Genomic DNA, 20,226 nt, shown 5'->3' with positions numbered 1-20,226 from the left:
CCTCGAATAGTTGGACAAGTAACATTTTCATAATTAATTTACCAACTTTAAAGACTTCATTGGTGAACTTTTAAGATTGTAGAATGTAAAATGAAGCCTTGGCTACATTCCCATTTCAGTTTTATGCAGGTTTGATTCTTAAATTGGAGGTTGATTCTATGTTATCCAATTGAAAATGTTCACAAATTAACTCTGGTTAATTAGTTATTAACAATTGTTGCGCGGTCTGATTGTTCCGGAAGTTCCCATAATGCGTAAGACAAGGAGGGTCGAACTGTGCGACAAGGACAGACATACATAACATACCACTTCTCCAAAATTTGTTAATAACTAACAATTTAAGCATCAAACCTGCATAAAACTGAAATGGGAATGTAGCCAAGGCTTCATTTTACATTCTACAATCTTAAAAGTTCACCAATGAAGTCTTTAAAGTTAGTAAATTAATTATGAAAATGTTACTTGTCAAACTATTCGAGGTTATTCGCGAAATTTCGTTACGCTCGACTGCGTTACTTCCGTATTTATACACAAGAACGGACATTTATTTGATTTAATTTAATTGGTTTTTAATCATCGAATCGTACTTCGATTCGCCGCACCAATTTTTTTTAGCGACAGATCAAGAGAAATAAATTGAATAAACATTGTGGGCATTTGTGGGTCACTGTATGTATTTACGCTACTGGAAATATTGATCGCGTCGGACGAATCCGCATGATTTTTCGAGGCTGTATTTGTTACGTCGAAGAACCCGAGTCGTTGGACGACTTGAGCAGCGCAGACAATTGTTTCCAGTAGCGTGGTGATAAAGATATCGGGCAAATTGATGAAATACAGCTAAGTATCTACCTTCTGTGACAAAGACAAAGATGGACGCCGGCTTAGTATTCGAGGCGCTGCACGTGTAATTGCCTGTGTCCGATTCCACCGCTTGGTGAATCGACAATCGACTTTGAGTCGATGTGGCGTCGGTTTGTACGGTTACGCTGCCTCGCGTGGTGTCGAAATTTATCATTCGATTATTGTGATACCAGAATACGTATTGCGGTGGCGTTGGACTCTGCAATTCGGAAACAAACAAAACATTCGGTCTGAAAACATTCATAGAACCGTTCCTCCCTTTACCAAATCATTGTTACATGGAAAACATTTTTCTATTGTTTCAAGAAACATTGACCGTTCCCAGTTATTTTTCTCTATTATTCTTCTACTAATATGTCAGCGGTAAAATATCGCTCGCCGAGCTACCGCGCCAACGATTATAATACTAAAACGCACTGAACCGCATATTGATTATTGAAATTCTTTCATTTTGCGCTCGTGCGTTCACGAATTATCGTTTTCGTATGCAATATTATCTGGGAAATGTTAAAATGTTCATATTGGACATACTTTCGCAGCTAATAATACGGTTAACTTTGCAAACATTTGCACAATTTATTTCGCGCAAAAATTGAGCGATGGTTCGTTGAACAATGTTTTATTTAAGATTGCCATTTTACGCTGAACATATTTTAAATCTCTATCTCCTCTTTATATGCTTTCTGAAAACCCTCTGCAGGCTATTCGTATTTTTCCTAAAAATTTTAGAACGCTGATTAAGGGACGAAAATTATTTCTGTTTTGGGGATGGCTTTTAAAAACGACCACTTACCAAATTGGCTATTCGTAGATGGCTTAAGTGTGTTAAGTGAGCGGAGAAGATTAATTCAGGAGAATAGAGTCAACATAAATATTTTTATAGCTGGTGGAAATACGCACGAACAATGACCGTATCTTTTCTTTGTGTTCGACATTCGAACCAGAATGTGCACCAAAGTGCAACTAGGATAATTATCGCGACGGATCGATCGGTGTCAATATAGCCACACTGTAGCGCTCTTTTTTCCTCTCGACACGTCCGTGTTCGTCTTTTTTTTCTCATTTTTTCATCGCTGTAACTTTTTTTTGACTCGGTTAACCGTTCAAGCCGGTCAGAGAAAAAGAGAGAAGAAAAGTTATTGTCTCGCGCCGCGACAATTTTCAGCGTGTCTGGTGTCTAAATCGAATGCATTTCTCTGACGGGAACGAGTGCACGATTCGCGCGGAGTGGATGAAGTGAAATGGGACGTCGAAGTCAGCCGTTTGTTCTGAATTCCGTCGAACGTGAGTAGATTTCTCCTTCACTTCGTTTTAGCAATATGCAGTTGAAATATCCCGGTGCCGAGAAAAATGGTTCTTTGCGTTCGACTGTTGAGCCTAGCGCGTTATTGGAGCCGTTTGCTTGGGGATGTTTCGACGGTACTAATCGTACGAGTTCCCCCGCGCACGCGGTCTTGCAAACGTTTCAACCCCCTTCTAATCTTGAGGGAGATACAGTGGATCAAAAAATTATTTAAACACCAATCTTTGATTCTCGAAAAATTTGTTATATTTAACCTTTTCTCTGTGTACATACTGCTATTCTAATGTTAATCGTGTACACAGGGGGTTAATGTACAGGACCCTATGAATTTTTTTGCAAAATGAAAGGAAAATTTGTCTGCATAATTATTTGTGAAATTTTATTGACTTTTAAAAGATAAGTATACAATACTGTAGAAACTAAAAACATATCACAGATATCACACATTCCTAGAAAATATTTATTATTTATTATGAACGGACCGAGGTCCTTTTACACAAATGTTTACAATAGAACAAAGACTTAATGTAAATTACTAAGAAATGACATGCACAAAAAACTGTTGGTATAAAGGTACTGATATTATCAGTTAATCCTGCGTAATTTTTTTTTTTGAAAGTGTGTAAAGACCGATTAAAAAAATGAATACTATTATATAGAGTGTTGGAGTTCGAAAATAATTCGATTTATAGGATTTATTAATCCATATGTGGATTTGCATTTAAGTGTTTGAAAACCTGCTCGAGATCTCAAAGCACGTTCAGGTGCGTAAAAATTGATTTGCATAAGGAGAGAGGGACAATCTATAAGGTTATTAATTAAATTAAAAATAAAGCTCTGTGGTCGGATACTCATCTGCGAGCAGACAATGTTTCCAGGTTGACTATGTTTAATATTGTGGAGTAATCGTGATCAAAGATTGACATAGGATTATTAATCTTATAAGAACAAAACCTAAGAAATTTATGCTGCACTCTCTCGAGCATGATTTCATATTTGGAAACACAGAGAGAAGGTTAAATTGTGGCAATTTCGTAAAAACAAATAGTATAACTGTAAATCTAGACTCATTTTTATTGTAGTTAATTCTATGAAATGTAAAAACGGACGAAGAGATTCGGAGATCTACCGCGTGCAAGTTTGGAAAACGCGATTCAACATTAACTTGGCACGCGAGCGATCATTTCTGGGCTTGTTACTTTGTTAGTTGTTCAAATGAAAGAATCCTTTTTCCACAGTATTCCACGCGCAGAAATTTGAAAAAAAAACAATTGAAAAAAAACATTTTCCATTTTTTTCGACGCCGACAAAATTGCGTACCGTTTTAATTGTTTCAGATGAAATTACAATCCCATAGCTATCGAATTAGAACCACGCGGAAACATTTCACACTTGCAGGTTCACATCGCATGTGCCATAAATGGCAAATTGTCAGTGGCTGCCCACATTGTTATTGAACACGTCGATGGCCAAGTATACGTACCAATTGATTTATTACTATGATACGATATCTTACTATTGATTACTATTGGTTTAGCTCTGTCTCAGGCAATTTGCCCAACTTGAATGGCATCGAAAACGTCTGGAGACTACTCGGGTCAGCTGTCTAGACGTAGATAAACTGTAGCCCTTTGTGAAAATCAATGTTTCATACTCAATTACGCCTGAAGCTTTTACATTTATCTAAAAAATAAGTAGGTGCAATTTAAAACAGTGAAAATTTGGAAAAGCTTCAAGGGTGGAAAATATAAATGTATATTTAACACCTACAGTAAGGAGCATACCGATTCCACACACTTTAAATCAGAACAACTTTTTTATGAATGGACCAAACGACTTCAATTTCTCTGTAAGGCTAGAAGAATTAGTTTAGTAAATGATGTGTAAAAAATATGTTGAAAAAATGCATTTGAACGGAATTGTGAAAAACAATAGTAAAAATTGATTTTTACAACATTTTTAGCTGGGCCAATAACGAAAATTCAAAAGATGTGTCTGGTCAGCTGGTATAAATTATATACGCTTTGAAAATTTCATTGAAATTAGTTAATTGGTTTGCGAATTATAAACGATCAAAAATGGTAAAACTTGCCACTTTATGGTACACTACAAATTACCACTTTTGATCGTTTATAATTCGCAAACCAATTAACCAATTACAATGAAATTTTCAGAGCGTATATAATTTATACTAGTTGACAAAACACATCTTTTAAATTTTCGGGCTGAACTTTAGAAACTCCCCCCCCCCCCTTTCATTCGACATGTGACATACGTCATTCTATTCGTTTTGACATGCTGAACACAAAATGTAGGTGTCATTTTTGGCTGAAATGAATAGTTTTCGAGATATTCGCAAAAAACTATAGCTAATAGATTATGGACTTTTTCGTATTCCTACACACTCCGCGGCAACGTAAGCCTGTCCCGGCGTGGCGTTTGTTTCCTTTTTGCTTCTAAACACGCTGCGGAGATGAAAGAGAAAAAATATATAAAAAAACTTTTTAAAAACCACGCTTATATTAAAGTGCACAAAAAAGGAGAAAATAATTTTTTTAGACATTAGCGACAATAAATAAAAGCGTGGAGCGCCCACGAAGATTGCGTTAATATATTTTAGCGCTTCCATCAACCATCTGATTTAAAGTGTGTGGAATCAGTATGCTCCTTACTGTATATAGAGGATGTGGCGGACGGATGGTACAACCGAGCAGGGGGTGTAAAAATAAGTCGAAAGAAAGGAACAATATTTTTTCGTTTGGCAGCTCGTTTTCGAGAAAGCCGAGTCTGAAAATGCAGCGAATGCACGTGCTATTGCATAGAAATCGTCTGACGCGTCTGACCATGATCAACCAATTCTACTTCGTGCATATACTGAAGCACGCGAACCTGGCGGAACTGTAAACTCGATTTTCTCGAAAACGAAGAACGAAAAAATGTTATTCCTTTTCTTGCGACTGATTTTTACATGTAGTGTCACCCCCTGCTCGGTTGTATGTATCACCCGTCCGGCCACACCCTGTATAATAACTTTTTATTTCGAATAGAGATCCGGAGTCTATTTATCATAAACTCCGCAGTCGACAAATTACAAATCGCTTCAACTTCATAACAAGCAATTTGCAGTGCTTATGCAGTTCAAAGCAATGGATTGTTGGAAATAAAGTACTCTTAACTCTGTTCCTGTTCATTTGCTGGTAGTTTTTGATCTTTTGTTTGAATTACTTGCGAAACCAATTCAATTATTTCATACAGCCGGAAGCTTACGGGGAGTGACTCAAAGGTCGTTTCCTGTTTCTGCGATTTGTCTTTCAGAAATGTCGCGAAGGTTCGCGCAGTTCCCCGCAAAGTTGATATTAACAGTGCCTCCTTCAATTAATGTTGTTTCAAAATTTGTACAGCTTCCACGACGTCAATCCTTCCTATCTCATATTTGCTAACGTGATGGAGAAAATCGCGGGACCCACCGTGACATTTCTAAAACTTCTCATACGAAAGCATGAATTTTCAAGTTGTTAATTGCTACGTTTTTGTAGTTAATAGTCGTCGGGCAGATTTTACGGAACACGTTGTTTCCGTATCTCGGTGAGCATTATTCGGGAACAATTTATCAGTTTCACTACAGCTCCTGCTTCATCTATGCATATTTGCCATCACACCGAGGTACAAGTAATGGTAGTTTAATTATGCAAATTAATCATGAGACGTACTGCTCCGATATAATTAAATTTTTATGATCATCGGATAGCTCTGTATTCGTGTGAATGGAGATCGTTCATTTCGAAATGATTTTACGTTTTATAATATTGTTTGTGATTCAATGCCATTCATATATCTTTGTATGTACTTATGCACTTTATTAAAATACTATGAATTAAGTAAGATCCGATTTAACTTGATAATAAAACATTTCTTCCGATCTAGAATAATTCCGTTGTATATGATTTTTTTCATTTTATGAAAACAATATTTAGATAGCGGATTTTATGCATTTATAACAAAGATGAGTAGGTGTAATTCGAAACAGTGAAAACATTAGCAAAATTGAAAAATACTGTTGTATTATTATCGACCTATTAAACATACTAAGAGAGAAAATACATTTTTATTTCACCCCAGATGACAGAGCAAATCAAGTAGAAAATTCTTATTTTGCATAAAGATTCGTATTGATTACTAGACTTATAGATTACTTTATGCGTTTATAGCAAAATTGAGTAGATGAAATTCAAAATTGTTGAAACATTTTTAAAATTGAAGATGTCAATATATGATATATGATTTCTACTCCAATAAAATCATTAAGGAAAGAAATAACATTCAATTCAGTTTCTATTCCTTGCAATCGATGCAGAAAATTCTTATTTTGCATAAAGATCCGCAGTCCATTGATTACATACCAACATATTTAATAATGTAAACAACATTGTGAATAATGGTGCAGCAGTTTTTCAGAGATAAAACTCTGAATTTGAAAACTCCGATATTATTTGGTTGCAAATGACTTCACAGAAGTGCAAGAGGAACAGAAAATATGTTCATTGAATTTACTAAAATTATAAAATGGACCCTTAGATCTAGTGCGAACCTAGTGTTAAACTATGCAACCCCTGAAGAGCTCGCGCGTTCCTAACTTATGAAAATCGGGCACGGCTTTATCGCTTTATTTTTCCCGGTCTCGCGGAACCGCTTATTGTGTTGACAGTCTGGGCATTATTAGTGCTGCGAGCACGTTATATAGGGCAGCTTACAGCGTTATTCAATATACTTATGAATACCCTATCTTCTTGTAGCGTGGTCGTCGGAAGCCGTATTGTTCGTAATACTATCAATTCGGCGGGCGGTTGGATTCCTGAGCGTATTTCCGCGATATCGAAGAGTGCTTCCATCCTTCGCTTACATTAGACGTTTTCGGAATGGGTTCCCCTTTTCCTCTTTGTCCGCGGCGACGCGTCTAGGCAAAGAGAAGGCAAGCCGCGAAGCGCAGATGAGGAAAAGAGAGAGAGAGAGAAAGCATAGAGAGAGAGAAAAAAAAAGGAACGCTACACTTTATTTTCGTTTGCCGATAGTGTCGAGTTTGCAGCGGCAGCAATGCCGCTTTAATGCACTTCCACTCTTGTATTCGTGACTAAGCCGCGCCTATTTCACCAGAGGTTTTTCCGCCGTACGTTCGCGAAGGCGCATTCAATGTTCGCACGAACTGCAAGCTGTGCGTTTCTATGTACCTTCGTTAAGCGGATGGACTCCGTGCCGCGTGGCTTTATTCCGCGACGTATGCGCGACACGATTATTATGTATCAATGGGGAGCACGCGTAAATAGACGGGATATTTATTGTGCGCGATATAGAAACTCCTTCCGAGAAACGCGCCGCCACCGCGCGCCGCGCCGGTGATAAAAGATATCGCACGCTCGTGTGTTCATTTTCACTTTAGAATTTCGTTCGAGATATTCGAGGGCGATGTAGATTTCGCGATTTACGAGATGTTTCAATGGCCGGGATATTTATTGTACGCCGCGACCAGATTTTTCTCCCTTTAAATGCTGCCGTTACGCGATATACTCCAGTCGAGATTATTCTCCTTCGTTTTCGACGTCTGGATTCGCGGGGAATTTTTTTATCGTGGCTTTTTTCCACCACGGTGAATGACGGCCCACGTGTTTCCGGTTGTTCCGCGTTGCTTAGGCTGGTATTCTGGTCTCTCATTTTCGAAAACTCCATTTTTTGCTTTTTATTTAATACTAACCGCCATCACGACCCCGGTTTCATATTTTTTATTCTTCAATTATCGAAATTATAATGATGTTTTCATTTGAAATTATTACATAAAATTTATTCAACCACGTATTTTCATAAAAATTGTGAGGAATCTAAATAAGTTCAGTCTTGTAATTTTTACAAAACATAATATACAGGGTGGTCCATTTATCTTGAGACAGTCAATTATTACGGAAACCAACGTGAATATGAAAAAATGTTTTATATAAAATATTCTTCATATTCCTGCTGGTTTCCGTAATAATGGACTGTCTCAAGGTAAATGGACCACCCTATATGTATATCTGTCACCTTTTGTACTCGGTACTGTTACATTAATACTAAACCTACCACGGTCAAATGACCGGTTTTATATTTTTCAATTATCGAAATGATAAAAATCCATTTATGGAAAATAATGGAATAGATTTCCTTGTCCAAGCATCTATTACATCGCAAAATTACAGACGATCTCAATAAATTTAGCGTGGCCATTTTTACAAGGCAATATTTACCAGACACTTTTAATGCTTGCTAGGTTTAGTGTTACCAGCTTGCAGTATCACAGTTTTCGTTCGATACAAGGCGATGGCTCCGGACGCCTTTCGACGTATTGCAGATGAGGGTAACTACTCGGTTTGACATTGTTCTCGAAAGTTTATGGGTCCCATAAAGTTGTGCAGCAGACCATAAAGTAGAATACGACATACCCTTTCGTTCTGGCACTAAGCTGTGTCGAATTTCGAAAGAAGAAGAGGGGATAGCGATTTTCTTATGTTTATTCAACACCACGTAAAAATTATGTTCTGTACTTTTTATTCCAGTTTGATCCAGATTTTCTCTTGTTACGTATTAATAGCAAGCAGAATACGTCAGAAGATTTAAACGTAACCTAACAATAAGTGTATACGAATAGGTTAAGAGATGGTCCAAAAAGTGTCTTACCTTTTCTATTATGCACACGAGAGTTATAATGGATCCTACATCGACATGATGTTCGCCACTCCCTAATATAAATGCTTCTGGTATTACTATGTTTAGATTGACAAGGTGTGATAATATCCCTGTGTTCCTTGAGACCTGTAACAGTACACAACCGGTATTGTATAAGGTGATGGGAAATTTGTTGGATGCCTGTGTGTGTTTCCAATATCCATATCGAAGTCCACAAATTAAAATAATCTCTCACGAAATTTTTCCGATATTCGAACAGTTTAATATTTTAAAAAATAGTTTACAGAAATTGTCGATAAAATGTATTTTTTGTGAAAACTCCCTTAACTGGATTTTATTAACTTTAAGCAGTTAAAGTAGCTAATAAATAGATAATAATATTTTTCATCCTTTTTTACGTGTTTATAACTTTAAACGACTTTGAATTACTGTATCGTTGAAATTGTATCGAGAAAGAAAATGTGGTTATTAAAAAAAAAAAAAACTAAGTTGACCTTCAAATTTTTATAAAAATTATCTTAAAATAAATTTATTGTAAAAATTCTTCTGAACTTTTCAAAAAATTAATTTAAACTTAAAATTTCGCTCAATTTAAATTTTAAGTTAATCTTCTATGAAAATTATCTGAAAATAAATTTATTATAAGAGAATTCCTCCGTTAATTTTTCAAAAAATTAATTTAAATTTAATTTAAGTTAAACCACCCGAAAAAGTTATGTACTGAAACATTTCTTCCTATCTCAAACAAACGTTATTAAAGTGGCTTGTCTTGGGAGGCTCACCCTGTATAATAAACCGCGACGATGCACGCAAAATTATGCAAGCCTGAATTCAATTGACCGTGATAAAACAGTTTTACGATCTCGCTGCATTCTGTTCCATTTAACATCGCGGTACTTCATTGAACAGCACAAATTCGAAGGACTATAATCATTCGAAGACTATAAAACAGACGGGATGTCATAAAGCGCGTCGATACCATCGACTAGTGGCACGAAATAACTTCCTAACGATCATAAGCTGATACTTTTTATTACCGGCGCTACGAGGCACCGTGAAAGCTTCCTGAGCATCGAGCACAGGCTACTCTAACTTTACAACGTCAATTAGCGACGACTCCCGAGTAATTCGATGGAATTACCTGACATTCGTACGTCCCGTTGTCCCTTTCTTGAACATATTTGATCTGCAGAGTCCAATCGTCGGAACCCTCGGGATGCAGCACCTGAAACCGTTCGTCGTTCGTGTACGTGAACATCGAGCTGGTCAGGACGTGGAAATCACGCCGCCGTATCCAGGATATCTGAAACAGCCACGCAATCGTTAATCAGTCTTCTTGCCCGACGGAAATATCGTGAGTGATAAATCGCAGTTCACTCTAACGGCCGTCTGGGACCCGCAAAAGCTGCGAGAGACCGACGCCGCCGTTGAGGACAGGGCGTTCTTACCTCGGCATCGGACACCGTTCTTTCTGCCAAATTGCGAACTTTGCAATGCAAAAAGGCGGTCCCGCCTAACTGTACCGTCACGTTGGACACCGTGTTGTTGTCGTTCGCCTCGTTCACTCTCTGCAGCTCTTCGAAATTGCTAAACCACAGTGTCTTCCAATCTGACGGTATGCTGTAGGGTACACGCCGGTCTGAAACAATCAGAGAGAAGCCGCTCGGTGAACTCTGAGGTCTTCTTCGAATCATGCGAGTAAGAGAGACTGGCGAGGATTCGTACATTTTTAGATTCCTCATATAAAAAGTAAGAGGGGAGGTCGCCCTTTGTAGATCGCCTTAAGTTGGCGTTGTTTCAAGCTAGCCCTTAACCTTTAACTACCCTCGCCCTGAATTTTCACGTAATATTTGGTTTACTTTTTACACCAGCGCGGGTAGTTAAAGGTTAAGCGAACTGCAGTGTTCTTTCCGTAACTGCCGCAAGGATATCTACCGTAACTGTTCAAATTTTAGCCCCACCACAGCGAGACTCGCACTGATGCAAGCGAAGCAAAAGATTGTTGCTATTCCAATTTTTAATTTTCTTTTTACGAAACTTGTGAACAATAGTTGTTCAATTGTTTAGTTCCTGAGGTATACTTCTATGACATTATTTACAGAGATTTACAAATTTCAATTTCTCAGGGTAAAATCACCCCGAAGAGGGTGGTCTTTCTTCCTGGCAAAAGAACAATGCCAGAATCGGATTCTACTATCAAAAAAGCCACAAAATCTGCTCTGTTTGCAACGAGGGGTGTGCATTGAATTAACCCTTTGCATTCGGAGCTATATTTTAACTGGGAAAGTAAACATTTCTTTCGACCTAGAATATTTCCATTCCCTATGATTTTTGACATTTTATGGATTTTAAATTGGTACAATTCCTCATACAATATCTAAAGGTTTAGTAATTGATTAGATACCGATATATACAGAGTATTTCACCTAACTTGACCACCTTGAATATCTTTGTTGTTTTTAAAGATACGTCAAATGTCTGAAGGACAAGGTTGAATGGTAAAATGGGGCTCATACGATACCAAAAAATGTTTGTTTTTATGTAATGTTTTTTAGAGATATGAATAGAGGTCACCTTCATTTTTTTTAAATGGAATGAGGTATTTTTTTATACCATTCAACTTTGTCCTTCAGACATTTGACGTATCTTTAAAAACAACAGAGATATTCAAGGTGGTCAAGTTAGGTGAAATAACCTGTATATTTAATAATGTAAACAATATTTTGAATAATGGTATACAGCAATTTTAGAGGTGCCTCAAAGGAGACAACCGAGTGTAAAGGGTTAAGTCCGCGTTTTGGTCACTTGGAGCCTGGAGCCACTGCGCGCTAATGGGGATACGAGCGAACTACTAGCGAGGTATCAGCAGCGTGTAATCCTCCGCTCGCGACCGCGCAGCATCTACATACACCGTTTCCGACTTAAACCCTGGGTCCCAAGATGAAACGAAGTTACCTTTACGCGACACTTCTTGCGACATAACTACTGAAAGGCCAATTTCACTGAAACTCGCGGCAGAGCGTTTCTTTGGCAATCAGTGCACGGTGGAAACGATCAAAGTCAAACTTCTCGACCGCTTCTTTGGAGCCGGTGCGTGTTCCTGTTCCCGGTCAAAAAACTTATTCCCGCGCACTTAATATTAATTAATTAGGTTCGCGAGCGCGGAATAGGACGGGTGAAGTTTTTCGGGTGGGGGTTCGAGGGGTACACGGAAGGCGCAGTTTGATGTGTGGGGAAGAAGGGTGGGGAGTAAAGGAAGTGAAGGGGTAGCTGGGAGGGACGAGCGGGGTTGGGGATGGTAATTTGAAAGTAACTGGAGTGTTTTGGTAAAGGAAATACCGGGGAGTAAGGAAAACTCTGCGGAGCACGCGGCGCGTAAACTTAACGCAAGGCGGATGGGTAGGAGGCTGAAGGGCGAAGGGCGAAGGGGTCAGATGGCAGAATCGGGGGCTGAAAAGGGGAGGGGTTGAACGAGGAGGCGATGGATATAGAAATCCGTAAACGGAAAGAGAGAAAATTGAGAAATAGAGAAGCACTGGAACAGGGGTGATGGTAGCAGGGCCTGGGCGAAAGACAAGCACTTGAGACTGAACTTTGTGAGCTTTTGAATGCAGGGCATAAGCTACCTGCCTTTTGTTTCCGCGAGACAATGCGAAACCTTATACAACGAGACAAGAACCGGGGCTACAGGGTTGGAGGAAAGGTGCTCCTACTTCTCTTCGACCAGTTAGTTGGCCAGGATCATGTTCTTTTCTTCTCGCTTTAAGTATTCCCAATTCACAGCCACTTTTGAGTGGGGGAGCAAGTGCGCACTAGAGGGATTTTTCGCGAGGTTAGCGAGCTTTCGACGGTTTCTTCTTCTTCTCTCTCTCTCCCTCCCTCTCGCGCTCTCTCTCTTTCTTCCTCCCCTTCTCTTTTTTTTCGTCACTCGGAGTATCCTGTGACTCGTTGCAGCGCACAATAACGTTTATTTATTGCACCTGCCAGATAAAAGCGGTATCCCTCCGCTCGACGTGATCACGGTCGTATGATTTGAAATCACACCTTCCATTTTAACCGATGTAATGATGCTCTCGGCGCACTGGTTCGATCCAATTTTACTTCGAAGCAAGTTTGCAATTTTAATTAAATTTTTTCGACGTTTCGATCAATGTTTAGTAAAAATGTTGGAGTAAAATTGGATCGAACCAGTGCGCCGAGAGCATCATTACATTTTTTATCAACAATTATACGATTGATAAAAAAAGGAACATTCCATTTTAATCCTTTGCAGTCGGAGCTATTTTAACCCCTTGCTGCTACATTTTTTTTACAACTGCAGTGATTAAATCGTCTTTATCCCCGAAAATGTCGAAGAAGAGGAAAGAAAGTACCTAATTGATTAGGTATCGACATATTTAATAATGTAAACAATATTATGAATAATGTATAGCAATTTTTAGTGATGGCTCTGAGTCACTCCTCGACTGCTAAGGGCTAACATATCGCATCCCCGCAAGAAAAGTGACACAAGTCAAAAAATGGCAATTTTGAGGTTATGTCATTGAAAAATAAGTATGAAGTGCCCCAACATGCATGAAAAGCGTCACATCTCTATCTCGCAATTTATCATACTTACCTGAAATTTAAAAGAAGCTTAAACTATTTCAATATAAGTTTTATAGTATTCTTTAAGTTGACTTTTCTCAAATGCTGCATTTTTGAGTTGTGTCACTTTTCTTGCGAGGGTGCGATATGTATAAATTAAATCTCACATAAATAACTATTTATATACATATTTTGTTTTTCATTAGAGTCTCTGCAGTGTTTAGATGAACAAATGCCTGTGTCAAGGCTGGTGATATACGAGAAAGCTCGGCGATTTAATGAAAAAATAGGAATTCCTAATTTTAAAGCTAGCAGCAATTGCTCACCACAGTTTTACTCGCATCATGGTACTCGTAATAGATATTTTATTGTTCGTTTTTGTGTTATTCGATCTAAAATATTTTGGTTGTTTCAGCAACAATTGTTCAGCCTGGTCAAACTACGTTGCTTTGAAAGAATATTCAAAATGAACATCGACAGACGCCATCTGCGTGCGAGTATGATGTTCGAATTTCATAGCGGAACAGATATTACGGATCCCGTAAAAAACATTTGTGACATGTTTGAAGAGATTGCTGTGTCAATTCCACGCTGCGAAAGATGGTTTTTGAATTGAAAAAAGCTCCAATCTTTCGGGTCTTCATTTTTCGAACAAAAGTCGGGCACATTTCATAAAGAATACCAAACCAGCACGAGAACGGTGGAAAAATGATATTTAAAACAATGACGAGTGGCTGATTGAACAAATTAATTTTCGTGATTACACGTATTGTGTTCCACATAACAAATATTTCTGACAGAAAATATTTAAACAATCATAAACCATAAATATGATTGTTGAGAAAATGATGAATAAAATCTGTGGTTGTCACATCCTTTCAGTTTCGAGGTATTGCCATTAAAAATTTTAAATTGCATTGTTTTGTAGCATTTCGTAAATCTTATACTATAAGCTCAATTAATGCATAAACTGAAATGTTTCGAAATTGTGACATACCGCGTTTTCCCTTGCAACCACAGAAGTAATGAATAATGGTTAAACCACGAACTTCTTGAGATATTCAGGACTCTTGTCTGAATAAGCTACATAAACATGGATTTTTTTGTTGAAACATAGTCCCCGTGGTTCAATTTTCCCCTACGCTGTATTTCAGCGAAAAGTGAAGGAAACCCTGCGAAACTGCTATCGACGGGAAACAAACTCAATATCCAAAAAGAGCCGCGCAGGCGAAACAAAATTTATAGCGCGCGAGCGACTCTCCGACCGCCCTGTATTACAATATCGCGCGCAGGATCGAAGAATTATTGATTAAATCAGGAACGGTGTACCGTATGATATTCGAAGCCTGGGCTATTTTTCGAAATAGAATGGGAGGTCCGGGAATTGTGTCAAGAAAACAGGAATGGTGCAGGGTGAAGAGGAGAGGAGAGGAGAGGAGTAGGAGTAGAAGGGGAGAAGGTTCGAAGAAAAACTGATATCCTCGCCGGGGAGCAGAGTATAAAGGGGGACAGGTTAAATGCCTCGAGAAAATTATTTACCTTTATCGAGCGACCTGGCCAGAAGAATTGTCGGCAGGATCAGGAAGACCATGTACCACGATAGCCGGTCCCGCATCCTTGCGAGGTTTCGAGTCCTCCTGGAAAAAGAGAAACGGAGGGTTTTTGATTATAAACCACGAATTTGTATGCGTCCGCTCATCTTCTATTGTCTCATGTCTCTGATTTTTCTAGGATAGAGAGCACTCCTCGAAACGGGTTTCGCGGCGACCTGTAACCCGGTTCCGAGGATACTATAAGACTTCCCCTACCCTCCCCGGGGGTGTTCCCAAGTGTTCCGTATGCATTCGAAACTCGGATGGAACTTATTCCAGATTTATGACAAATTTCCCTCGCTCCCTGCTGCATGCCGAAGCAGCCTCGCCGAAGGAAAAAAGTTGACCTTAAACGGTGCACCGTTTATTATTCTTGAAGGATCGACACCGAGATTCGACCTTCTTTCGGGTTTTATCGCGGCACCATTTTTTATGGGACTTGAAATTCAATTTTCGTCTCATTGATTCGACGCCGCGCCGCGCCGCGCCGCCGCCACCGCTGCGCTGCTGGCTCGCGCGAAATGGATCGCGATGAATATTTCTTTCCCCACTCCCCCCGCCGATTAGAATTCATGCAAATGTCGAACGAATTATTCAGACCATTGGGAAATAGTAATTAATGGTTTTTCATTCCGCACCGGAGGGTAATTTGATTTTTTTAAACCATCCCGGTTTTATGAATTCCTGCTAAGAAATTAGTTCATGTATTGTAAAAGAAATATTGAGCTTGTCGCATGTTTCGACGACTGCTCGGCCAACACCAACGCCATCCGCCATTCGTCCGCTGTAGCCGCACTCCGATTGGTCCGTGTGCTTTCCGTTAACAACTCCTTAACAAATCGTCGGAGAATATTTTCGTGAAGGAAAAAGTTACGTCGAGAGACTTGAGAAAACGCAGCCGCTCCAAGGAAGGACAACATTGTCGGGTCACCCTGTAGCATCTAGTCGGATTAATTCCAGGTAGGAACACGTCCAGCTAAATGCATTGTTATTTGCCGATAGACAAGCGGATTGACCTGACGCCCCGGACGCAAGGACGGCCACTTACTTTTTGCGGTCGATCGCCGCTCGTCTCGTTAATTGGCCGGTTAAAGTTTCTCGGTCGACAGAGAATCAACGGCTATTTTACGGTTCATAAAACGACGCGAATTCAAACAGTCCTGATAAATCGAGCGAGAACGTGGCGTGTTGGCTGTATCGGCGAAAGAATTGTTCGCATTAGCTTGTAGCTATCTGCCGCGATTGTTTCTCCCCCGTGTTTTTTTTTTTTTGTTCCGCCTCTGTTTTCACATGGCATCCACGTATTCACCCCGGAATCGCTCCATAAAATTCTATTGCTTGGATTTTTTACGCGATTTTATTGTAATTCTTACGTGATACGTTCACCATTGTTTTCTGGTCGTAAAGTTTATTCGCGCGAAAAAAAGAGCGGAAAAAATGGTTAGTGTTTTTGGAAAATGCCCGCGGCACCGTTCCGTTCGCCTTTCGAGTTCAATAATACACAATCAACCCGGGAAAACAAACTATTTAGCATGAGAGGCACCGTTACGTTTTCCGCTTTTAACTGCGCGCTAGCTTTCTACTCGGGATTTTTGCAAAACAAATATACTCTTTTGATTTCTTCTTTTTCGTTTATACTTTTTTCAACCCATTTTCACTTCTATTTAGCTTAAACAGTTCAGAGTACCTAGCCCCACCACCGAGTGATTCATAAATAATTCGATGTTTGCTTTGTTTCGCAGCCACTTCTCTTTAAACGTAAATATGATTTCGCTTGTATTCGCTTATGCAGATTTCCCGACGTTTTATCGTAAATTATGAGGAGAGAAATTCGAACATTAACAGAAGGAAAATTTTGGATTTTAAACCGGGAATACGCACGATTTACTGTTTAATGATGGCGAAATTGTTATTGGAGAAAACTCGGACGCCAGCGGAAATAAAGAACGCAATAAGCCGTTACAGATAAACTGAATTTGCATTTATCCGGCATCGCGACGCTTTATTTAACGTTGTTATCTAATAATTTCTACGCGGCCGCGGAACCCACGAATTTAGTGCCGTCGGACAGGTATTCGTATTTCATAATTACGTAAAAAATCCTATAATTTCCTTCTGAAAGTAATTTATACGGTCTGCGCGCGGATAAAAGGGGGTAGCGGAGCGATAAAGAATGTGAAAAGTGAAAAATAACAGCTTGAGTTTTCCAACTCGCATTGTAAATATTCATCTTCAAATTATAGTTTGCCTGTAGGGTTGCCAGACCTTCTATATTTGATATGAGTCTTCTATATTTGAACTCGATCTCTTATATCATATTTGAATAGCATATAATTTTCACAAATCTCTTTGTTTGAATAAAAAAGTTTAAAATGTGCTGTTTTACTTGAACTCCTATATTTTCAATCTATCACATAGATACGTAATTTCAGTTTTCACTACTTCTTCTATATTTGGATAAAACATTTCTGGCAACCCTATTTGTCTGTATCATCGACAAAAAGAAATGGAAATTACTCGCAGCACAAAAATGTTTCGTTGTTGCGTTATTAGTTCTTTCGTGAGTGGACGCGTAGAGGTCATATGAAGGTCCACTTCGGTTTTTTAAATGGAATGGTGTAGTTTTTAATACATCAATGGATGCAGCTGGACATTAGTTGCAAAAAAGTATTAAACTACTTATGTCGAAAAATGAGTAAGTAGTGTAGGAAATATTTTTAGTAGGCAAAAAATATTGTTCAATTTCGAGGGAATGTAAATATTAGATAATAATATCCGTTTTAATATGCATAAATATAATATAGATTTGCATGCAATCTCTGTGCTTCTGAACTCTTCTTTATACAGTAAAATAAAAAAATGGAAATGGTACAAAAATAATAAAATATAAATCTGATAAACCACTTTCTTCTAATTTTTTGTTCATATTCTTAGTCAAATGTATATGCTGTGTATTATAGAGAAAAATGTGAGGGGATGTGTGTAAAAAATAGTTCTTTTAAAAGGGGTGCAATTGTTAGTATTATGATTACTAGACTGCGGAACTTTATGCAAAATAAAAAATGTTTGCATTGATTGTAAGACACAGTAGTCAAATAGAAATTTCAATCTTCTTTTAATTATCTTATTAAGGTGAAACACTGGTGGCCTTAAATCTTTTTAATATCTTCACTGTTTTAAATTGTACGTACCCATTTTTGTCATAAATGCATAAAATCCGCAGTCTAATGATTACGTTGTATGCTGTACATTACAGAGAAAAAAAATTTGAGGGGGTGGATGAAGAAGATCATTCTTTTGAAAGGGGTCGACGTAGGAAAAAGTTCGAGAAATTCTGGCGTAAAGCATTAAACGTAGACATACAATAAACATTTTCCTTTAGCTTCTACGAAATTACCAGAGGCAAAGAATCATTGTAACCACGAAGAAGATTGTGCGGTACGGGTAAAGCAGCTTGAATATTTGATTACCTAGGTGTTCGAATATTCCCGATTGTATGTACAATCTTTTTCCGAAGAACGAGCAACAAGTTCGTTCCTCCGGAAGTCGTTACTCTCAGCTCCGGTATTCGCATAATAAATCTGGCGATCAACCGGCATCTTGTCTTCTCCAAAAATAGGGGGCAACAGCAACGAAACGGCCGGCCCCGTAATTCACCGAGGATTCTTACGATGCGGTTCACGATCGCGGCTCGTGCCCGACGGAAACACTACTGGATACTCGTAGGATTCCCCGTTGCCAATCGTTATCCGTGATTTATAGTGTTCCGGGGATCCCGAGGTCACGGAATCAGGTTCATTCCCCGATCCCGCCCCCACCAGTAACCGCCCCCGCAACCCCCGAATGGTTGCTGGCTAACGGACGTTTGGTTCAAGCGGTGTTTTGCATAAATTAGCGTGAAGATGCGGCCAGCCGAGTGCCACCACGAACATAAAAATAGAATACGGAAGGCGAGGGCGACGCGTATGCGTAGGTATTATTGATTCGTTGGCAACGTAATGCGCAGCGATGCGAGCGAGGGTACACTGCTGGACAAAAGGATAAGACTGTGCATGTTTGGATATTTGAATAAATGCGCATTTTGTACGCTCTATGTGTTGTGCGCCATCTCCAGAGCGAGCATACCAAGGCGTGGGCTGCTCTTTTCCTTGTGTAACCAGAAATTTATGCCTTTTTCGTATGTAATCTAGTAGATTTCGGCGAGAAAATGCCAGAAATCCAAGTTTCTCAATCCTAGGAGATTAGTGGTTCAAAAGTGATGAGTATTTAAAGTTGAACGATTCACGGTGCTTTTGACAGGTAAGAGTGCCGCTACTTGTAATTCTGCAAGTTTAACACAGAATTTCAAAGTTAAGTAACGTGCGCATCATAATCTCTCTACTTTTCTCATATTCTGCTATAATAGCTTTAATTGAGATTAGAAAATCATCGCTCTATCCCATTCCTGTCGAAAGTTCTTTGATTTTGACACAAAATTCTTCGGTTCACCCCACTATGCGTCGCATCGCGTTTACTGTTCTTTTTCTCCCTTCTCTGCTGTGTGTTCCATGCAATTTTCCCCGACACGGTTTTCACCGACAACATTTCACCGACTCCACAGATTTGACCGACAATAACTTTGGCTGACAACACCTCGAAAACGATTCTGACCGACAACAAATTTGATCGACAACGATTTTGACCGACAACGAATTTGATTCAGAATGACTTGAGACGACCATGCTCTGGAAGATGTGTTGTACATTCCACATTTCCTTGTTTCAAATACACGCAATATACAAATATCCACAGAGCCTTATCCTTTTGTCCAGCACTATAGACGATCGCCGTTGGGTTACAATACCTAACGTACTCTTAAGTAGCTGGTCCGCCTTCGCCGAGGGACCCGCTCCTAGATGGCAATTGGCGCGCCACAATATCGGGGGTTGGAGTAGCGATGGGATCGAGCAGCCACCGTCAACGGTAATTCTGACGAGCGGCGTCTCATCAAACGGAATACCGAGAGCATTAATTAACTCGCCTTTGCCACCGACCAAGAGAACTTCCATTAAGGGCGGCGTCCAAGATTCAATTTTTTTGCCGAGCTGTTTATTGATCAACTCGGGGATATTTGCACTTTTATTTAATAATTCTCCGTTACTGGAGTTCTCCAAGCAGTGGGCACATGAA

At 39.2% G+C, this 20,226-nt stretch overlaps 1 protein-coding gene across 9 annotated transcripts in view; it reads right to left on the bottom strand.

The window, feature by feature from the left end:
• The window catches only part of Dpr12 (defective proboscis extension response 12), a 170,442-nt gene that overhangs the window by 6,263 nt on the left and 143,953 nt on the right, over window positions 1-20,226 (bottom strand). For all 9 annotated transcript variants that reach the window (XM_076423406.1, XM_076423407.1, XM_076423403.1 and 6 more), the window contains 5 exons: window positions 15,005-15,102; window positions 10,327-10,517; window positions 10,020-10,181; window positions 8,870-9,004; window positions 853-1,063 (listed from right to left, as the gene is read on the bottom strand). In XM_076423406.1, the coding sequence (XP_076279521.1) occupies window positions 853-1,063; window positions 8,870-9,004; window positions 10,020-10,181; window positions 10,327-10,517; window positions 15,005-15,080 (775 nt within the window). In that variant the 5' untranslated portion in view covers window positions 15,081-15,102. The remainder of the gene's footprint in view (window positions 1-852; window positions 1,064-8,869; window positions 9,005-10,019; window positions 10,182-10,326; window positions 10,518-15,004; window positions 15,103-20,226) is intronic.

The sequence above is a fragment of the Lasioglossum baleicum genome, chromosome 5, assembly GCF_051020765.1.
Source record: "Lasioglossum baleicum chromosome 5, iyLasBale1, whole genome shotgun sequence".
NCBI classification, from domain to species: Eukaryota; Metazoa; Arthropoda; class Insecta; order Hymenoptera; family Halictidae; genus Lasioglossum; species Lasioglossum baleicum.
Note: the sequence above shows the minus strand (reverse complement) of the source record. Positions and strands in the feature narration are given on the sequence as shown.